Source organism: Bufo bufo, chromosome 3 (genome assembly GCF_905171765.1).
Source record: "Bufo bufo chromosome 3, aBufBuf1.1, whole genome shotgun sequence".
NCBI lineage: Eukaryota > Metazoa > Chordata > Amphibia > Anura > Bufonidae > Bufo > Bufo bufo.
Genome location: NC_053391.1, coordinates 98,916,047 through 98,934,718, shown reverse-complemented (window position 1 = coordinate 98,934,718; position 18,672 = coordinate 98,916,047). Strand labels below are relative to the sequence as shown.

Here is an 18,672-nt window from a genome sequence, read left to right as displayed (position 1 = left end):
TACTATTTTAGGGTACATATGATTTTTGGTTGCTCTATATTACACTTTTTGTGAGGCAAGGTAACAAGAAATAGCTGTTTTGGCACCGTTTTTATTTTTTGTTATTTACAACATTTATCTGACAGGTTAGATCATGTGGTATTTGTATAGAGCAGGTTGTCACGGACGCGGCGATACCTAATATGTATACTTTTTTATTTATTTATGTAAGTTTTACACAATGATTTCATTTTTGAAACAAAAAAAATAATGTTCTAGTGTTTCCATAGTCTGAGCCATAGTTTTTTCAGTTTTTGGGCGATTATCTTGGGTAGGGTCTCATTTTTTGCGAGATGAGATGACGGTTTTATTGGCACTATTTTGGGGTGTGTATGACTTTTTGATCGCTTGCTATTACACTTTTTGTGATGTAAGGTGACAAAAAAATGTTTTTTGTTACACCGTTTTTATTTTAATTTTTTTACGGTATTCACCTGAGGGATTAGGCTATGTGATATTTTTTTTAAAGCCGGTCGATACGGACACGGCGATACCTAATATGTATACTTTTTATTTATTTATGTAAGTTTTACATAATAATATCATTTTTGAAACAAAGAAAATTATGTTTTAGTGTCTTTATATTCTGAGAGCCATAGTTTTTGCAGTTTTTGGGCGATTATCTTAGGTAGGGTCTCATTTTTTGCGGGATGAGATGACGGTTTGATTGGCACTATTTTGGAGTGCATATAACTTTTTGATCGCTTGCTATTACACTTTTTGTGATGTAAGGTGACAAAAAATGGTTTATTTAGCACAGTTTTTATTTTTATTTTTTTTACGGTGTTCATCTGAGGGGTTAGGTCATGTGATATTTTTATAGAGCCGGTCGATACGGACGCGGCAATACCTAATATATCTACTTTTTTTTTTCCCTACCAATTTGTTTTTACGTTATTTGGGGAAAATGACGTTTTTGTTTATTTTTACTTGAAACTTAATTTTTTGGAGGGAAAAACTTTATTTTTTATCCCACTTTGGGACTTCAACTTTTGGGGGTCTATTAGTTTAAAATGCAATACAGTGATCGGAAATACATAGGACGTACAGGTACGCCCTGTGTCCTTAAGAGGTAAAAGACGATCTCTTGGGAGGATCAACACCCTTAAACCATATACAGGTGAGACTCAAAAATTTTTAATATCGTGCAAAAGTTCATTTACTTCAGTAATGCAACTTAAAAGGAGAAACTAATATATGAGATAGACTCATCACATGCAAAGCGAGATATTTCAAGCCTTTTTTATAATTTGGATGATTATGGCTTACAGCTTATGAAACCCCAAAGTCACAATCTCAGAAAATTTTCATATTGTGAAAAGGTTCAATATTCTAGGCTCAAGTCAGCTAATAAATCCATAACACCTGCAAAGGGTTCCTGAGCCTTTAAATTGTCTCTCAGTCTGGTTCAGTAGAAATCACAATCATGGGAAAGACTGCTGACCTGACAGTTGTGCAGAAAACCATCATTGAGGGAAAGCCTCAAAAAGTAATTGCAAAAGAAGTTGGATGTTCCCAAAGTGCTGTATCAAAGCACATTAATAGAAAGTTATGTGGAAGGGACAAGTGTGGAAGAAAAAGGTGCACAAGCAGCAGGGAAAGCACAAATAAACCAGATTTTACCTTATATAGCCCTGGTATTCAAGCATCGTAATGATTCGACAAGGTTTGGGGTATATGGTGTAGATCACCTGACACTCTGTACTGTTTCGAGATTGCATCAGACTTTGTCATCTACACACAACTGCTCTGCCCAGTCCCTCTAATGAGGCAATCTAACTGTATTCATACTGCTATTTCTGATACTGAGACAGGCTATGTGCAACAATGCTTTGGTTGGCGAATTTCTGTGGATTGTATTTTCTTGTTCCAGAATATTGGCAGGAACTGGAACACGCTGTTGTATACGCCGATCCAGAGCATCCCAAACATGCTCAATGGGTGACATGTCCGCTGAGTATGCTGGCCATGCCAGAACTGGGATGCTTTCAGCTTCCAGGAATTGTGTACAGATCCTTGCAATATGGGGTCGTGCATTATCATGCTGCAACATGAGGTGATGGTCGTGGATGAATGGCACAACAATGGGCCTCAGGATCTCGTCACGGTATCTCTGTGCATTCAAAATGCCATCAATAAAATGCACCGGTGTTCGTTGTCCATAACATACGCCTGCCCATACCATAACCCCACCGCCACCATGGGCCACTCGATCCACAACGTTGACGTCGGCAAACCGCTCACCCACACGACGCCACACACGCTGTCTGACATCTGCCCTGAACAGTGAAAACCGGGACTCCTCCGTGAACAGAACGTCTCTCCAACGTGCCAGACGCCATCGAATGTGAGCATTTTCCCACTCAAGTCGGTTACGACGACGAACTGCAGTCAGGTCCAAACCCCGATGAGGACGACGAGCATGAAGATGAGCTTCCCTGAGACGGTTTCTGACAGTTTGTGCAGAAATTCTTTGGTTATATAAACCGATTGTTGCTGCAGCTGTCAGGGTGGCTGGTCTCAGACGATCATGGAGGTGAACATGCTGGATGTGGAGGTCCTGGGCTGGTGTGGTTACACGTGGTCTGCAGTTGTGAGGCCGGTTGGATGTACTGCCAAATTCTCTGAAACGCCTTTGGAGACGGCTTATGGTAGAGAAATGAACATTCACTGCACGGGCAACAGCTCTGGTAGACATTCCTGCAATCAGCATGCCAATTGCACGCTCCCTCAAACGTTGCAACATCTGTGGCATTGTGCTGTGTGATCCAACTGCACATTTCAGAGTGGCATTTTATTGTGGGTTGAATGGATTAGCAAAGGGTCCTACCACTACGCTAACTATGGTGTGAACAAGGTCTGAAGGTGATGTAATCCAGCTCACAGCCAGGCTTCCACACAAACGCCTAGCAGGACAACTAGTGCAATGTGAACAAAGCCAGGCTGCAAGCCATACCCATATCAGACCCTGTGATGGAGGTCACCAGGTGCAAAAGAGTGTTTGAATGCCAGGTAGAGGCATATACACTACATATAAAACAAGACAAAAACACAGAAATATAGTGGCAATACTGGAGGAGCTGCTCAACCCCTAACACTGTAGCGTGTTTTTCATTGGGGGAGCAGCCCCACCGCATGTGGACCGCAGCGAACGACTATCCCCAGCAAAAAATGCATACGGTGGAGGATGTCGGCGCGGTCCACATGCACCACAAGGGCATCCTACACAAAACGGAGCATTGTGCGGATGTAAATACAATCATATAAATCAAAAAATGCACCAAACGGATATGCCACTGACTATACTGGCTAGTCATAAATACAGATATTAAAAGCTGAGACTTTCGCCAATATATTCCTGTCAGGAAAATATCGGAGCCCTTCATGCACCACGTCACGGTCACTCAGCATGGCAAAGGGTCCTACCACTACGCTAACTATGGTGTGAACAAGGTCTGAAGGTGATGTAATCCAGCTCACAGCCAGGCTTCCACACAAACGCCTAGCAGGACAACTAGTGCAATGTGAACAAAGCCAAGCTGGGTGTGGCTTGCAGCCTGGCTTTGTTCACATTGCACTAGTTGTCCTGCTAGGCGTTTGTGTGGAAGCCTGGCTGTGAGCTGGATTACATCACCTTCAGACCTTGTTCACACCATAGTTAGCGTAGTGGTAGGACCCTTTGCCATGCTGAGTGACCGTGACGTGGTGCATGAAGGGCTCCGATATTTTCCTGACAGGAATATATTGGCGAAAGTCTCAGCTTTTAATATCTGTATTTATGACTAGCCAGTATAGTCAGTGGCATATCCGTTTGGTGCATTTTTTGATTTATATGATTGTATTTACATCCGCACAATGCTCCGTTTTGTGTAGGATGCCCTTGTGGTGCATGTGGACCGCGCCGACATCCTCCACCGTATGCATTTTTTGCTGGGGATAGTCGTTCGCTGCGGTCCACATGCGGTGGGGCTGCTCCCCCAATGAAAAACACGCTACAGTGTTAGGGGTTGAGCAGCTCCTCCAGTATTGCCACTATATTTCTGTGTTTTTGTCTTGAATGGATTAGCTCATCAAAGGAGAAGTGCTCACTAACACAGATTTAGACAGATTTGTGAACAATATTTGAGAGTAATGAAAATGTTTTAGATCTTTGAGTTCAGCTCATGCAAAATGGGAGCAAAACTAAAAGTGTTGCGTTTATATTTTTGTTCAGTGTATGTGATATGATAGTGAATGAAGACGATGGCCTAAATTGCTTATATGAACATATTACAGGTGTTGAGGTGTTTTGTATTTGCTTGGGTCAGGCTTTTAAACAAACACAATTTTTACTTTTTTTATTTTTATTTATTTTCTACAAAACATTACTCTTTTAAGCAAAATTGCACGAGGGTATCCATAAGAGTAAAGCAGCATTTTCACAATGTACCAAGGGTCCAGAAAAGAAATACGGTATGATTTTTTTTTTTTTCATTTCAAGTTTTTTGTGTATGTTAAAAGTTTCAGATTTACCTGCAGGTAAAAGGTTAAAAAATATTGTGCATTCCTTTAAATGAGTTATCCGAGACTAAAAATGCCATATGCCCGGGCCCCTCACACTGAATCTACTTAGGCTACTTTCACACTCGCGTTTGGTGCGGATCTGTCATGGATCTGCGCAGACGGATCCGTTCAGGTAATACAATCGTCTGCATCCGTTCAGAACAGATCCGTTTGTATTATCTTTAACATAGCCAAGACAGATCCGTCTTGAACACCATTGAAAGTCAATGGAGGACAGATCCGTTTTCTATTGTGCCATAAAAAACTGATCCGTCCCCATTGACTTACATTGTGTGCCAGAACGGATCAGTTTGGCTCAGTTTCGTCAGACGGACACCAAAACGCTGCAAGCAACGTTTTGGTGTCCACCTCCAAAGCGGAATGGAGACGGAACTGAGGCAAACTGATGCATTCTGAGCGGATCCTTTTCCATTCAGAATGCATTAGGGCAAAACTGATCCGTTTTGGACCGCTTGTGAGAGTCCTGAACGGATCTCAGAAACGGAAGGCCAAAACGCCAGTGTGAAAAGGAGACTTTTGTATTACTTACCAGTAAAGTCTCTTTCTCGCTCTTCCTTGGGGGACACAGGAAACCATGGGTATAGCTCTGCTCCCTAGGAGGCGTGACACTAAGTGAAAGCTGTAAGCCCCTCCTCCATCAGCTATACCCTTCAGCCTGGAGAAGAGACTGCCAGTTGCGTGTCCAAGTAGTGAAAGATAACCACCAACCGGAACAAAGAACCGTCAAGCCCCAACGGGGGCAACCAAGCCGGAACCACAACTGTAAACCCAAATGAAGGGCGGGTGCTGTGTCCCCCAAGGAAGAGCGAGAAAGAGACTTTACTGGTAAGTAATACAAAAGTCTCCTTTTCTCGCCCATATTCCTTGGGGGACACAGGAAACCATGGGACGTTCCAGAGCAGTCCCAGAAGGGAGGGACCAGAACAAACTAGACCAACACCAGAGGCATCAATCAACTGCCGCCTGCAACACCAGACGGCCTAAAGCAGCGTCAGCCGACGCATGAGTATGCACCCTGTAGAACTTGGTGAAGGTGTGCAAGGAGGACCAAGTGGCCGCCTTGCAAATCTGCTCCGTAGAAGCCCGATTTCTCTGAGCCCAGGAAGCCCCGACCGCTCTAGTGGAATGAGCGGTAACACCGAGGGGCGGAACCTTGCCCTTGGCGAGATAAGCCTCAGTAACAGCCATCTTGACAAAACGGGCGATAGCAACTTTGGATGCCGCCAACCCTCTGCGCGACCCCTCCGGAACCACAAAGAGCGAGTCAGTACGCCTGAAAGAGCTGGTTACCTCCAGGTAAACCTTGAGCGCCCTGACAACGTCCAGGCGATGAAGCTCCCTCTCCCTAGGGTGGGAAGGGGAAGGACACAAAGAGGGGAGAACGATGTCCTCGTTCAGATGAAAGGCGGAGACCACCTTAGGAAGGAAGGAAGGGACCGGACGAAGAACTACCTTGTCCTGGTGGAACACTAGGAAAGGTTCCAGACAGGAGAGTGCAGCCAATTCGGACACCCTACGAAGAGAGGTGACGGCTACAAGGAAAAAAACCTTGCAGGACAGAAGTCGCAAGGAAACCGTCCGCAGAGGCTCGAAAGGAGAAGCCTGGAGCGCTGAGAGAACCAGGTTCAGGTCCCTGGGCGGTACCGGAGGCCGGTACGGGGGAACCGCGTGAGCCACGCCCTGAAGGAAGGTCTTGACAGGACCAAGGGGGGCCAGTGGGCGCTGAAACAAAATGGACAGCGCAGACACCTGACCCTTCAAAGAACTAAGACCCAGACCTTGGGCAAGTCCGCTCTGCAGGAAGGACAAAACGGTGGGGAGAGAAAAGCGGAGCGGAGGAATCCCCAGATCGGCACAGAACCCCAAATAGGTCCTCCAGGTCCTATAATAGATCCTAGAAGAGGACGGCTTGCGGGCACGGATCATGGTGCGGACGACGTCCGCAGAAAAACCCCTACGTGTCAGGACGGTGGTCTCAACAACCACGCCGTCAAACGTAGGGACCTTAAACGCGGGTGGAAGATCGGTCCCTGAGAGAGAAGATCTTCCCTGGCGGGCAGCGGCCAGGGCGCGTCTGCCAGGAGCAGCATGAGGTCGGCATACCAAGACCGGCGGGGCCAGTCCGGAGCGACCAGAATCACCGAGACGCCTTCCGCCGCGATCTTCCGAAGGACCTTGGGCAGGAGTGGGATGGGAGGGAATATGTATGGACGCGCGAAGCCTCGCCAAGGAAGAACGAGGGCGTCGGCTCCGCAAGCTCCCGGATCCCTGGCCCTGGACAGATAGGCGGGGACCTTGTGATTGAACTTGGAGGCCATGAGGTCCACGTCCGGTATGCCCCAACGAAGGCAAATGGCCTCGAATACCTCCGGGTGAAGAGACCACTCGCCGGGGTCGACAGTGGTGCGACTGAGGAAGTCCGCCGCCCAATTGTCCACCCCTGGAATAAAAATTGCCGATAGGGCCGGGACGTGGGCTTCCGCCCAACGGAGAATGCTGGAGACCTCCCTCATTGCAGCAGCGCTGCGAGTGCCCCCCTGGTGGTTTATGTACGCCACAGCCGTGGCGTTGTCCGATTGTACACGAACTGGATGACCCTTCAACAGATGAGTCCAGTGTCGTAGAGACAAAAGGGCCGCTCTCAGCTCCAGGACATTGATCGAGAGTTTGGACTCCAATGGAGACCAAATGCCCTGGACGGATCGGGGAGGAAACACGCCTCCCCAGCCCAAGAGACTGGCATCGGTTGTAACCACCAACCAGTTGAGTGGCAGAAAAGACCTGCCCAGAAGAGGGGACTGTAACCACCAGCGGAGAGATGACCTCACCGGAGGCGATAGATGGAAGGGATGATCCAGAGACTGCGGCGATTTGTCCCAGGAGGAGAGGATCGCCCGTTGGAGAGGGCGGGAGTGAAACTGCGCAAACGGGATCGCCTCGAAGCAGGCAACCATCTGCCCCAAGACCCGCATGCAGAAGCGGAAGGACGGTCGACGGTGGAGAAGGAGACCCCGAACCGCCCCACGGAGGATCAGACGTTTTTCCGAGGGAAGACGTACTTCCGCCGCTCCCGTGTCTAAAAGCATTCCCAGGAAGACCAGTTGTCTGGAGGGGGGAAGGGAGGACTTGGGGAAGTTGATGACCCAACCGAACCTCGTCAGAGTCTCTAGAGTGAGATCCACGCTGGCAACCGCTTGAGAAAGGGACGGAGCCTTGATGAGGATATCGTCCAAGTACGGTAGCAGAAAAACACCCCTGGAACGGAGTAAGGCCAAAACCGGGGCCAGGACCTTGGTGAACACCCGGGGGGCTGTTGCCAGCCCAAAGGGAAGGGCGACAAACTGGAAGTGGAGGTCCCCCACGGCGAATCGGAGGAAGCGATGGTGACACCGGGCTACCGGAACATGGAGGTAGGCATCCTGTATATCGATGGAAGACATGAAATCTCCCTGCTCCAGGGAAGCCACCGCGGAACGGAGGGACTCCCTCCGAAACCGTCGAAGGAGGAGAAAACGGTTGAGCTTTTTGAGGTCCAAAATGGGCCGCACGGAACCTCCCTTCTTGGGAACTACAAAGAGGTTCGAGTAGAACCCTTGGAACCTTTCCTCTAGAGGAACGGGGGTAATCACCCCCCTGTCCAGTAAGGCTTGAACGGCCGCGGAGAACGCAACCGCGCGTTTCGGGTCCCGTGGCGGGCGGGAGCGAAAGAACCGATCTGGAGGGAAGGATGCAAATTCGATTTTGTATCCGGAGCACACAATTTCGAGGGCCCAGGCGTCGGAGACGTGAGCCAACCAGACGTCCCTGAAAAGGAGGAGCCGGCCCCCCACCCGGGTGGGTGGGGGCGCGCCTTCAGGCAGAGGATTGCTTTGCTGCGGGTGTGCGGGCAGCCTGCGGCTTGCGCCAGGAGGGCTGCGCCCGAAAAAACGGCTTCCTATGCTTGTCCTGGGGAGGAGCCGAAGCGGCAGCTGTGGTGGGAGCCCCAGAGGCCCTGCGGGAGGCCCGAAAACGAGACGCACCAGGGCGTCCGCGGGGGGCGCCCCTGGCTTGGGGTTGAGGAAGATGGGTGCTTTTACCACCCGTGGCCTCCGAAATAAGTTCGTCTAGGCGGACCCCGAAAAGGCGGGAACCCGCAAACGGTAGCCCCGCCAAGGAACGTTTGGAGGCAGCGTCCGCTTTCCAAACCTTCAGCCAGAGCTCCCTCCTGACGGAAACTGCCAGGGCGGAGGAGCGTGCAATAAGGGCTCCCGCATCAAGGGAGGCCTCACAAACAAAATTCCCGGCCCGAACAATAAGCTGGGCCAAGGAACGCAGGTCCTGGATGGGGACGTCCGAGTCCAACTCCTGTTCCAGCTGCGCACCCCAAGCAGAGATTGCTTTCCCTGCCCAAGCAGAGGCAAAAACCGGTCTGAGAGCAGAACCGGAGGCAGCAAAAATGCCCTTGGAAAGGGTCTCCATGCGACGGTCCTCCGCTGACTGAAGAGAGGACCCGTCGGGAACAGGGATGGCCGTGTTCTTTGACAGCCGGGCCACAGGGGGGTCCACCTTGGGTGGGGAAGACCATGTGGCCACGACATCGGCTGGAAAAGGATAACAAATGTCCAGCTTCTTGGGGTTGACAAAACGGGCGTCCGGGCGAGCCCAAGCCTTAGACACCACAGAGGAGAAATCAGAGTGGATTGGAAAGACTTTTGAGACCTGCCTGGGTCTGATAAATGAGACGCTAGCTGCGTCCGAGCTAGGGGGATCTTCCTGCACCTTAAAGGTGTCACGAATATCAGAGATGAGTTGACCCATCGCTGAGGCTAGCTTGGACGGCAGGGCCGAGTCCATTTCCAAATCTGAAACCGCCAATTCACCTTCAGAGAGCGAATCCTTTGGAGAGGAGAGGCTCGTCTGGGTGCGCACGCGTGGCGGGGAGAGGGAGGCATCCGAGGAGGAGGCTCGCTCTACTCTAATACGCTTCTGAGAGTGCCTAGCTCGGGAGGGGTCACTAAAAGAGAGTGAACCCGCTGCAGCGGCAGAAGCAGTGGACCCGGAGGGCGCGACAATCAGAGAGGCGTCCTGCGGGGTAGGTGGCCTGTCTATTAGGCGGCCCACGACATGAGTGAGGCTTTCCACGGCCTGGGACAGGGATCTAGCCCAGTCAGGCGGGTCAGAGGCAGCAGGGAGCGACACAGCGGGTGACTGAGGCTGCGGTGGAGCTCGGCATGCAGTACAGTGCGGATCAGACTGCCCCCGGGGAAAGGGTTCCCTACAAGCAGTACAGGCATGGTACCAAGGCTTGGCGGCTGTAGAAGGGTCTGACATGGTGGAACAAAGATGTTGCACTTAAAGTGGGAGACCCCAAGGAAAGGAACGGGGATAACACCCAAGCGACAGTACTGTGGCACGGAGGGGGTTAAAAGTCCTACCAGACCCGGATGATGCAAGCGGCAGCGGTAAGGGGAACAGACTGAGGAGGCTGTGGAGGAGAGGCAGCAGCACCGGCTTCGGATCGCACTGCAGAGAGGATTCCACGCAGCACTGTGCGATGAACCCGGAAGTAGCGGAGCGCATGTAGGAAGCTCCGCCCCCTCTCTGCCGCTCTGAAGCAGAGCCGCGCGCGGCAAAATGATTTTAACCCCCAAGGATGATGAAGTGCCGGCCTGAAATGGCGCCGTTCACGCCAAGAAAGCGGCCCCCTCCGCGCCTGGATGTGGCAGACGGCTTGCTTTTTTCCTGCAGCCGTCCCCTGAAGGCAGCGTCCCTGCCAAGGACTTGCCCAGATAAACTCCCCTGCCCGGTAACGGTCCCGATATATGCCCGGGGGGGGGGGGAGGGGTGGGCGCACGATGTAGCAGTGGCCATGTAGTAACAGTGGCCATGGGAGCCCAGGAGGCCTGTAGCAGCGGTGGGAGGGAGGAAGGGGAGGCTGGAGCAGCCTGTCTCACCATACGCTGTCTTCGCCCTCAATCCATCCAGCAGGGTCGCCCCTTCAGCTCCTGGCACCGCAGTGGCAGGAAGCCGGGGGAGGGACTTGGCGTGCGGGCGACCCTGAGCTGGCGGGACGCAGGGGAGCGAGGCTGCCCTGGTCCACCTTGTCTTCTGTGGGGGAGGCGGCAGTGCGGAATTACCGGCACTGGCGCAACTCAACCCCGGGAGAAACAGAGGGGTCTAATGCGCCTCTGTTGTCCCTGTAGGTAGAAAAAAAAAAAACCGAATTAAAAACAACAAATAACGCAAAAATAAAAAATCATAGGAAAACAACCCTGCATAAGCAGGGGGTGTCTTGCCTCCTTGGACACTAAGCAAAAACTGGCAGTCTCTTCTCCAGGCTGAAGGGTATAGCTGATGGAGGAGGGGCTTACAGCTTTCACTTAGTGTCACGCCTCCTAGGGAGCAGAGCTATACCCATGGTTTCCTGTGTCCCCCAAGGAATATGGGCGAGAAAGTAGCCTTACATGGCTCCCTGTTCCGCACCGTCGCAGGTGTCAGGGGGGGAGCAGCCAATGGCAGGCGGTGACGGGGACGAGCCTCCCTAGTATCGCGGGTGACACTAGGGAGGCTCGTCCCCGCCTGCCTTTGGCTGCTCCCCTCTCCCCTGACACCGGATGTTTTCATCCACGAACGGGTAGAAGCAGCAGCGGCGGTGAGGGGACCAGGAGCGGCGCAGGGAGCCAGGTAAGTATATTCAGTGTGAGGGGCCCAGGCAAATGGGGGGAATTTTTTAGTCTCGGATAACCCCTTTAATACTCTGTTTCAAACTGTACACTAGATTTGAAGAATCTTCAGCAAAATAATATATAATCCAGTAGTTATGGTATATCTATTAAGTAAATAGGTTAGGAGTTAGGAGTGGGCTGGGAGACTACGGTCAATAGTCACAGTGTACACCTATCAAACATCATCTTGTCAGTCAGTCTAATTTGAGATGAGTGGCATGAAGACTATTTCTACGAGTCAGTTCAACCATTGAGATGTGCTTGAGATGATGCCTTGAGCTGAGCCTTAGAGAGAATTAAGATAACCTGGCTCAAAAAGCTGAAGGTTTTACAGTAAAAGTACAAGTTCTTCAAGATTGTATACACTGCGCACATTAGTTATAAGCAAGGAATTCTCCCCACATTGTCCCACATGAGCACAGAAGCTAATAACCGATTTATTTTACATCTCTAACCTCCAATGTTCATTTGCTTTTAATGTGTATATAAAATGTGGTCATGGATGCATAGCGCATGATACCTGCTTCATCACACGCTTCTTTAGGGCTTCCCTTTGTAGAGTTTCTCCGACGGACATCTAGAAATACATAAAATAATAAATAATATTTATTAATGTACACACATTACTTGAAATTCTAAAATTCTGTACAATGTATTTCCTAGTCTTCCAAATCCAATGAGACCCACCAGTCAAGTGATACTTCTTATGTGGGCTTCTTATGTGCTGAATTTGTGACGTATGGGAATGCTTTCTAATTTTTATTGGTTTGCCCTGAAGCAGCTCTCTTTAACATGTGAGATTTCTGTGACTACCCCTGCGATCATTTGTATACTGGTAGTCACTCAGCCTGCCTATATCTGCAGCAGCCCCAAAAAGAGAAGGGCCAGGTCTCATTCTAAAGCCTCTCTCTAAGTTCAGCTCATACAGTATGTCAGTCCGAACTAGTACTCCACCACAAACTTGTACTCCAACCTACTTGTAAATGCAAGTAACACACCGTTCTTGTTGTATATACGATTGTTTTATATATTCAGATTTGTAGCTCTTCCTAGCCCTTCCCCTTTCTTCTGTTCTCCACCTCCTCTTCCCCTACTTCTTTTTTTAAACTAAACTTAAAAGGTTCCACAAAAAATATTCTTTTCAAACCAGCACCTGGATCTGAATACTTTTGTAATTGCATGTAATTAATATTTTTGCATAGTCACTGAGTTATTTGATAAAATATATCTGTATAGCGCCACTTGCCCTTTGTTCTTTTTCTTATTTCTTTGTCCTGCTCACTGAGATGGACGCACATGCTCGGTTTCATTCTTCAGCTGCCTCCTGAGCTGTGATAGGGAGAGCTGAGACACGCCCCCTGAGCTGTGATAGGGAGAGCTGAGACACACCCCCTTAGCTGCAGCAGATCCTTGAAGGTTGCCGAAGCTGGCATCCCAGCTTGTCCCATAAATGCTACATTGGCGATTAATCTGGCGACGAGCAGCAGATGAAGTGTTACAATCTGGTGAAGACATTGCTGCGAGTGGGCAAGCATTATCCTACAGAAAAATGCCAGTTGGAAGCCATGCCATGAGAGACAACATATGTGGCGGCAGAAGGTCCTATACATATTGCTGAGTGGTTAGTGTCCCTAGGGGTTACCCATGGTCATATGCAATGGGTCCCCAGATCATCACACCAGCAGTTGAGGCACTGTGTCGCTCCAAGGGAAAGGCAGGACTGAAGTATTCACCACGAGGCCGCCATACTCAAACCCAACCATTATTAGATCTTATACAGAGCCTGGATTTGTTGCTAAAGACTGTTCGATTTTGTAGAAGTCCAGGAATCTCATTCAAGACATCACTGCAAATGAAGGCGACGGTGGCTGGCTGTCAATAGCAGGACACGTAATGGGCGCTGTGATACCAAATATCCTTCTGCTAAGCGCTTGGAAATGGTCCGGACAGAGACAGGAGTGTGTAATGAAGGTGTCACCAGTGTATTGATGGAGGACAACAAAACTATGGGAGCTGATTGTGTTTGTCAGCGAAGCATACAACCCTCCCTACCAGTGGTCTGGCTGGGTCGTCCTGATCCTGTACGCTGTGTGTGCGTTCCCTTAAGTAACCACTGTTCCCAATAGCTTCTAATTGACAATCCTGCTCCTCTCAAAAGTCTATCAACTGTGCAAAATGTCTTCAAGTGTGTTGTAAAGGCATGTCTAGCAGTCAACCATCTTTCACCATAGGTACACTTCCCAAAAGTAGCCTCTGGGAGCCTTTTTATAGAGCAGCCGGGCAAGAAGTGTCTAATTAGACCACACCTGTAATCATTCACATATATGCCTGAGACATAACTGCATGCCTAGTTTTGCCGCAATCCAACATTTCTATCTGGGTGCATTATTTCCTTTGCCAAGTAGTGTACAATTACAATAATAGTAATCTAAGGTTTTCCATGGATCATACAATGCATAGCACCCATAAATGTACCAATAAGGAAACATAAGCCATAGAGCTAATACATATAATACTTATCTTTTTGTCTGCAGTATAGGTATATTTTACGCCGTATCCCAATCACCATCTACAGTACATGTCTAACTAATGAAGAATGACTAAAGACATCCGTTTTCAACAGCTGTCAGGCACCAATGAATAAGGGGCAAGCCCCTAAGAATGCAGGTGGCAGAGCGCCATTGTCTCCCCTTCATTCAGCTGTTACAGCTCACCTTATGCAACATTGAATAGTGTCTGTCCTGTCATCAGTGTTCACTTACATACACACAGCTGGACTGTATATGTGGCGCTCACAAGACCAAAGCAAATAACGAGAAAAAAGAAAAAAAAAAATATATATATATATTTTTTTTTTTTTTTTAATGAAAAATGACAGGATAAGGAGGCTTCACTGTGCTCAAACCAGACTGTTCTCTTTCACCTTGTGAAATTTAGATGTAGAACCTAATGAACCGCCAGTCGGACTGCAATCATCACCCCCAATCTCCACTTCAGCATTCACCTGGACAAGGCCAAACATGTAAGCTACTTTTTACGGAGTCACGAACAATGGGCTAAATCAATAGAGCAGGCCAAAAAACTCAATATCATTTTCCAATAGATCTGTAAACCATCAGTAGAGTCCAGCAACAGCAATACACTGCAGCTCAACATTGTGAATGTAAATTCCTCGCCAAGAGGGTATGAAAATGAGCTCTTAGCAAGCTCTGCCTCTGATGCCACCAGATGTGAGGTAGCTATCCTATAGGCCAATGTTCAACCCTTTAGATAGGCCTTGAGACAGGACTTGGATAATAAATAAGCCAGTCATGTCTCAAGGCCTGTTTATAAGGTTAAACATTGACTTCTAGGATAGCTGCCAACTTCTAGGATAGCGGCCTTACATCTGGTGGCATCAGAGGCAGAGCTTGTTAACAGCTTATTTGCAGGAGTGTTGCCTGGCCTTTAAGACTCCTCACACTGTTTAGGCGCTCTCCAAAAAGAGATATAGCTAACGTGTATAATAACTCGAATAATATTAATGAGCGCACAGTAGCTGTTAATTTGTATCATATGTATGCAGATAACTGATGTAAAAATGTCGGGTTGCGTCCCTGTAGTAACCTCCTGTCCTAGAAGAATACAACCATTCCGGCACACAAGTTATGGCATTCATCCACTGATTTGTATAAAGGAAACTAGGGCACGGCCTCGTTACACACAGTGCTCATGTGCCAAGAGGAATTGATAAAACTTTAACTGTGTGCAGCCAGGGCGTGTTACTAAAAATCCCGGGGGGAGGGGGCACATATTAGCTAACAGTGCTTAAAGGGACCCATCTGAAACCACTACAACTAATAGAAAAGAAATGCTTACATGCTAAATGCTTTTGTGGATGCAGATGCAAATAAATTCAGTGAAATTACAAATAACATGCCAAATTGAATGAAATTAAGAGAACGGCATGCTGTGCTACTCTTCGGCCACATGCACACAATGCGGATTAAGTGCGTTTTTTTCTGCGTGGATTCCCTTGGGGAAAAAAACGTAGCGTATTACAGTACCAGCAAAGTGTATGGGATTAGACAAATCTCATGGACACTTTGCAGATTTTTTCCATGCGAAAATTGACCTGCCATGCAGATTTCCAAATCCGCAGCATGTCAATTACGCTTGTGGTTTTAGCTGTGGATTTCACCCTTTCCCAAAGAAAGGCGAGATCTGCGGCAAAACCGCATCTAATCCGCACCAAAATGTGCAATTAGAAATTGCACCATGGTCGCCATGATGGAAACCAGACAGACCCAATATAAGTCAATGGGGTCAATCAGACGCCGTTGGTGTCTATTATAGGTCAGATCCAGCACTCCACATCAATTGTAACAAAAGTGTGAACAGAGCCTAAAATGTTGTAGTAAAAAGGTTTATATTTGCATATTATTTTCATTAACACTTGTCATATGATAATGGTAATTATTAAGGGGAGAAAAACGAATGAAAAAAATCTATTAGCAAACACAAATCTGGCAACTAAAACAAGGGACCTTGAACTTCATTCAATGACCGGTAGCGCAGAGTTTAGCTAAAAGGATGGGTTCGCTTTAGATTTGCTAGTTAGGCCTCTATTGCAGGCCCTGCAAGTCTTCATGTACAGACACATGGCGCAGTCATGTTGCGCTTGTGGTTGAGTACCACATGGCAGAGCTCCGGTGCGCACTGTGACCTCTTCCTAGGCCTGTGACGTCAATTTCATCATGGCCCACATGGTCCAGGTGTAGTTCAGTTCCATATAGAAGTGCATAAAAGAAATAAATAAAATTAATTCAAGTGAATGGGGCTGAGATGCAATACCAAGCACAGCCACTATGCAATGTACGGCGCTGTGCTTGGCGAGATGTGAGGAGTTCACAGCGCTCACCAGAGCTCCGCGACATCTTTAACAGATGAAAGGTGGGGGTGCCAGGGGTCGGACCCCCCCATCCATCAGATACTTTTGACCTATTCTGAGGATAGGACACCAGTATCAAAATCTTGGACAACCTCATTAAACAATTACAACAAAGGTACACTTTCCATTTTCCAGGGGTTAGAACATCAAGTATTCTCGCCGGCAGACACTGGCAACACCTCCATTATTTTCTCCAGTAGTTTTCACAAGATTAACTCCATTACCCCAAATATTTCAAGAAAAAGAACTTTAAGAAATGCCTGCCACACCTTACATAGTCTTAACTTTTACGACCATTTTCACTGCACTGTACAATGCCTGATATCCATGACTTAGCAATATTGAAATAGCATTCACTGAACTACAACTCTGATGTAAGACTCTTCAAAAGGATTAATTCTCTCTGTAAACTGATCTGATAAGGCTCGGAGTACCAGGCACCACTCCGTTATAAAGGAAACAAGCGCAGGTGAAGTGAAACAAAGGCCAATGTTGCAAAAAATGCAGAGAATCTGCCTGACGTGAACGTCAAATAGAGGATATGAACGTCGAGCACAGAAAAGGACCACCATACCGTAAACATTACGTGTATCTGCACATTCTTGGGAGCACATAACGTTATGTAGACAGCGAGGAGGGCTTGTATGTAGGAGTAATAAAGCTCCAAAAATGTGGGGTATTATTTGAAGTCAATTTGATATTAATTTCTGGAAATCATATGATAATTTATAATTTACTTTCAATAAAGCTGAACAAGCATGTTAAAGGGGTTGTCCAGCTGTTAATATTGATGACTTATCGTCAGGATAAGGCATCAATATCTGGTCGGTAGGGGTCCAACACTTGGTACCCCTGCTGATGAGCTGTGAGATGAGGAGGCGGCGCTCCATGCCGGCACTGCTTCCTCATCATTACACTACGTCTCCAGTGGAGCGGTGGCGGTGTAATTACAAGTATTTGTTCCTTTCACTTGTATAGGGAGAGTACTTGTATTACACTGCACTGAAGAGGAAGTGGTGCATCAGATATTGATGACCTATCCTGACGATAGGTCATCAATATGAACAGCTGGACAACCCCTTTAATTCCAATGGAGGGAAAGATTCAAACCACTGCCGGACATCTCCAGGCAGAACAAACTATACGATCAACATCTGCCATTTGGGTACAGCGAGGAGGACACATTAAAAGGGGTTGGTCCACCTGGGACATTGATGACAAATCAATGCGGGTCCCACCTCTGGGACACACTCCTATCTACAGAATGGGGCATAGAGATCATGCGCCCAGCCCGTTGTCTGTGATAGTCGGGCTCCTTACAGAAGGCAGAGATGTTTTCTTGCTGTCCTTTCCTTCCCTATTGCTGTACACACTGCAGAGAATGAGGAACGTGAATACAGATCAATGCTGCTTCCTACTCCAGTCCCAGCAATCATATGATCGCCGGCTGCTGGGCTTAGTAGACCTATATCAAGTCTGCAGTGAGGCTCAACAGTCTTGAGTCTTGTTAAAACCTCTGTTAATTCCCTCAGTAACTGGGGCTAATAAGTCAGCCCGAGTTACAGGTGCAATAAAAAAGGTCATGTTATGTCCCCCCAAAAGTCTTGGGCCTTATGGGGGGTGGGGGTTGACACAAAGTATAAAAGAAAAACAAAAAATCACCAATAGCCCAAAATGTAGCTTCTAGCCCCACCTTACCCCCTTTGTCCATAAGCTATATATCCCCTGTATCAAAACGAGTGTAACGGAAAGTAGACAATCTTTAAAAAAATATATTTTTTTTAGAAATATTTTTTGCTGGCCCATAGAAATGAATGGGTCCGTGTGTGATACGCAAAAAAACTGTATTGGACGAAGACCCAAAATACAGTCGTGAGCATGTAGACTTAAAAACAGACTATTTTTTATTATTTTTTTTCCCCAGGTAGTAAAAAAAGAAATAAAAGAAAAATGGCATAAAAATAAAGCCCTAAAAATAAAATGAAAAATTATTTAAATAACCAAACAGAAAACTATTATGGCCTTCAAAGACGCATGTACCAATAAAATGGAAACTGTCGGGAGAAAGGTAAATGGCCTGGTCTTGAACTAGTTAAACAGGTCATTGGTGTGTTAAAGATTTACGTTTTTTCTTACTGTAGCTGATGGATAGCTTTGTTTCACCTATGGTAAAATGATCCACCTGCCTGTTGTTTGGCTGGAGTGTCGGCAGTACAAACACGGCGCGGTGAATGGCTTCTAGTGACAATTTCCTGTTGTCTTGCAGGCACTGATAGATTACAATATCCTGTACCTTTTATATTATTCTCACTTATCAACAGGTCTTTTATTAAAGCTCTACGCGCATAGTCACAAGTCAGTCTTCTTTATTTGTCCACACTAAGTCCTTTATTTCTAGGTACAAAGCTTTAATTTTAGTCTATTTTTGAAGGTAAC

General features: G+C 47.5%; 1 protein-coding gene across 1 annotated transcript in view; it reads right to left on the bottom strand.

The window, feature by feature from the left end:
- The window catches only part of NSRP1 (nuclear speckle splicing regulatory protein 1), a 65,107-nt gene that overhangs the window by 10,886 nt on the left and 35,549 nt on the right, over positions 1-18,672 (bottom strand). Inside the window, exon 3 of the mRNA XM_040422112.1 lies at positions 11,827-11,883. Within this exon, the coding sequence (XP_040278046.1) occupies positions 11,827-11,883 (57 nt within the window). The remainder of the gene's footprint in view (positions 1-11,826; positions 11,884-18,672) is intronic.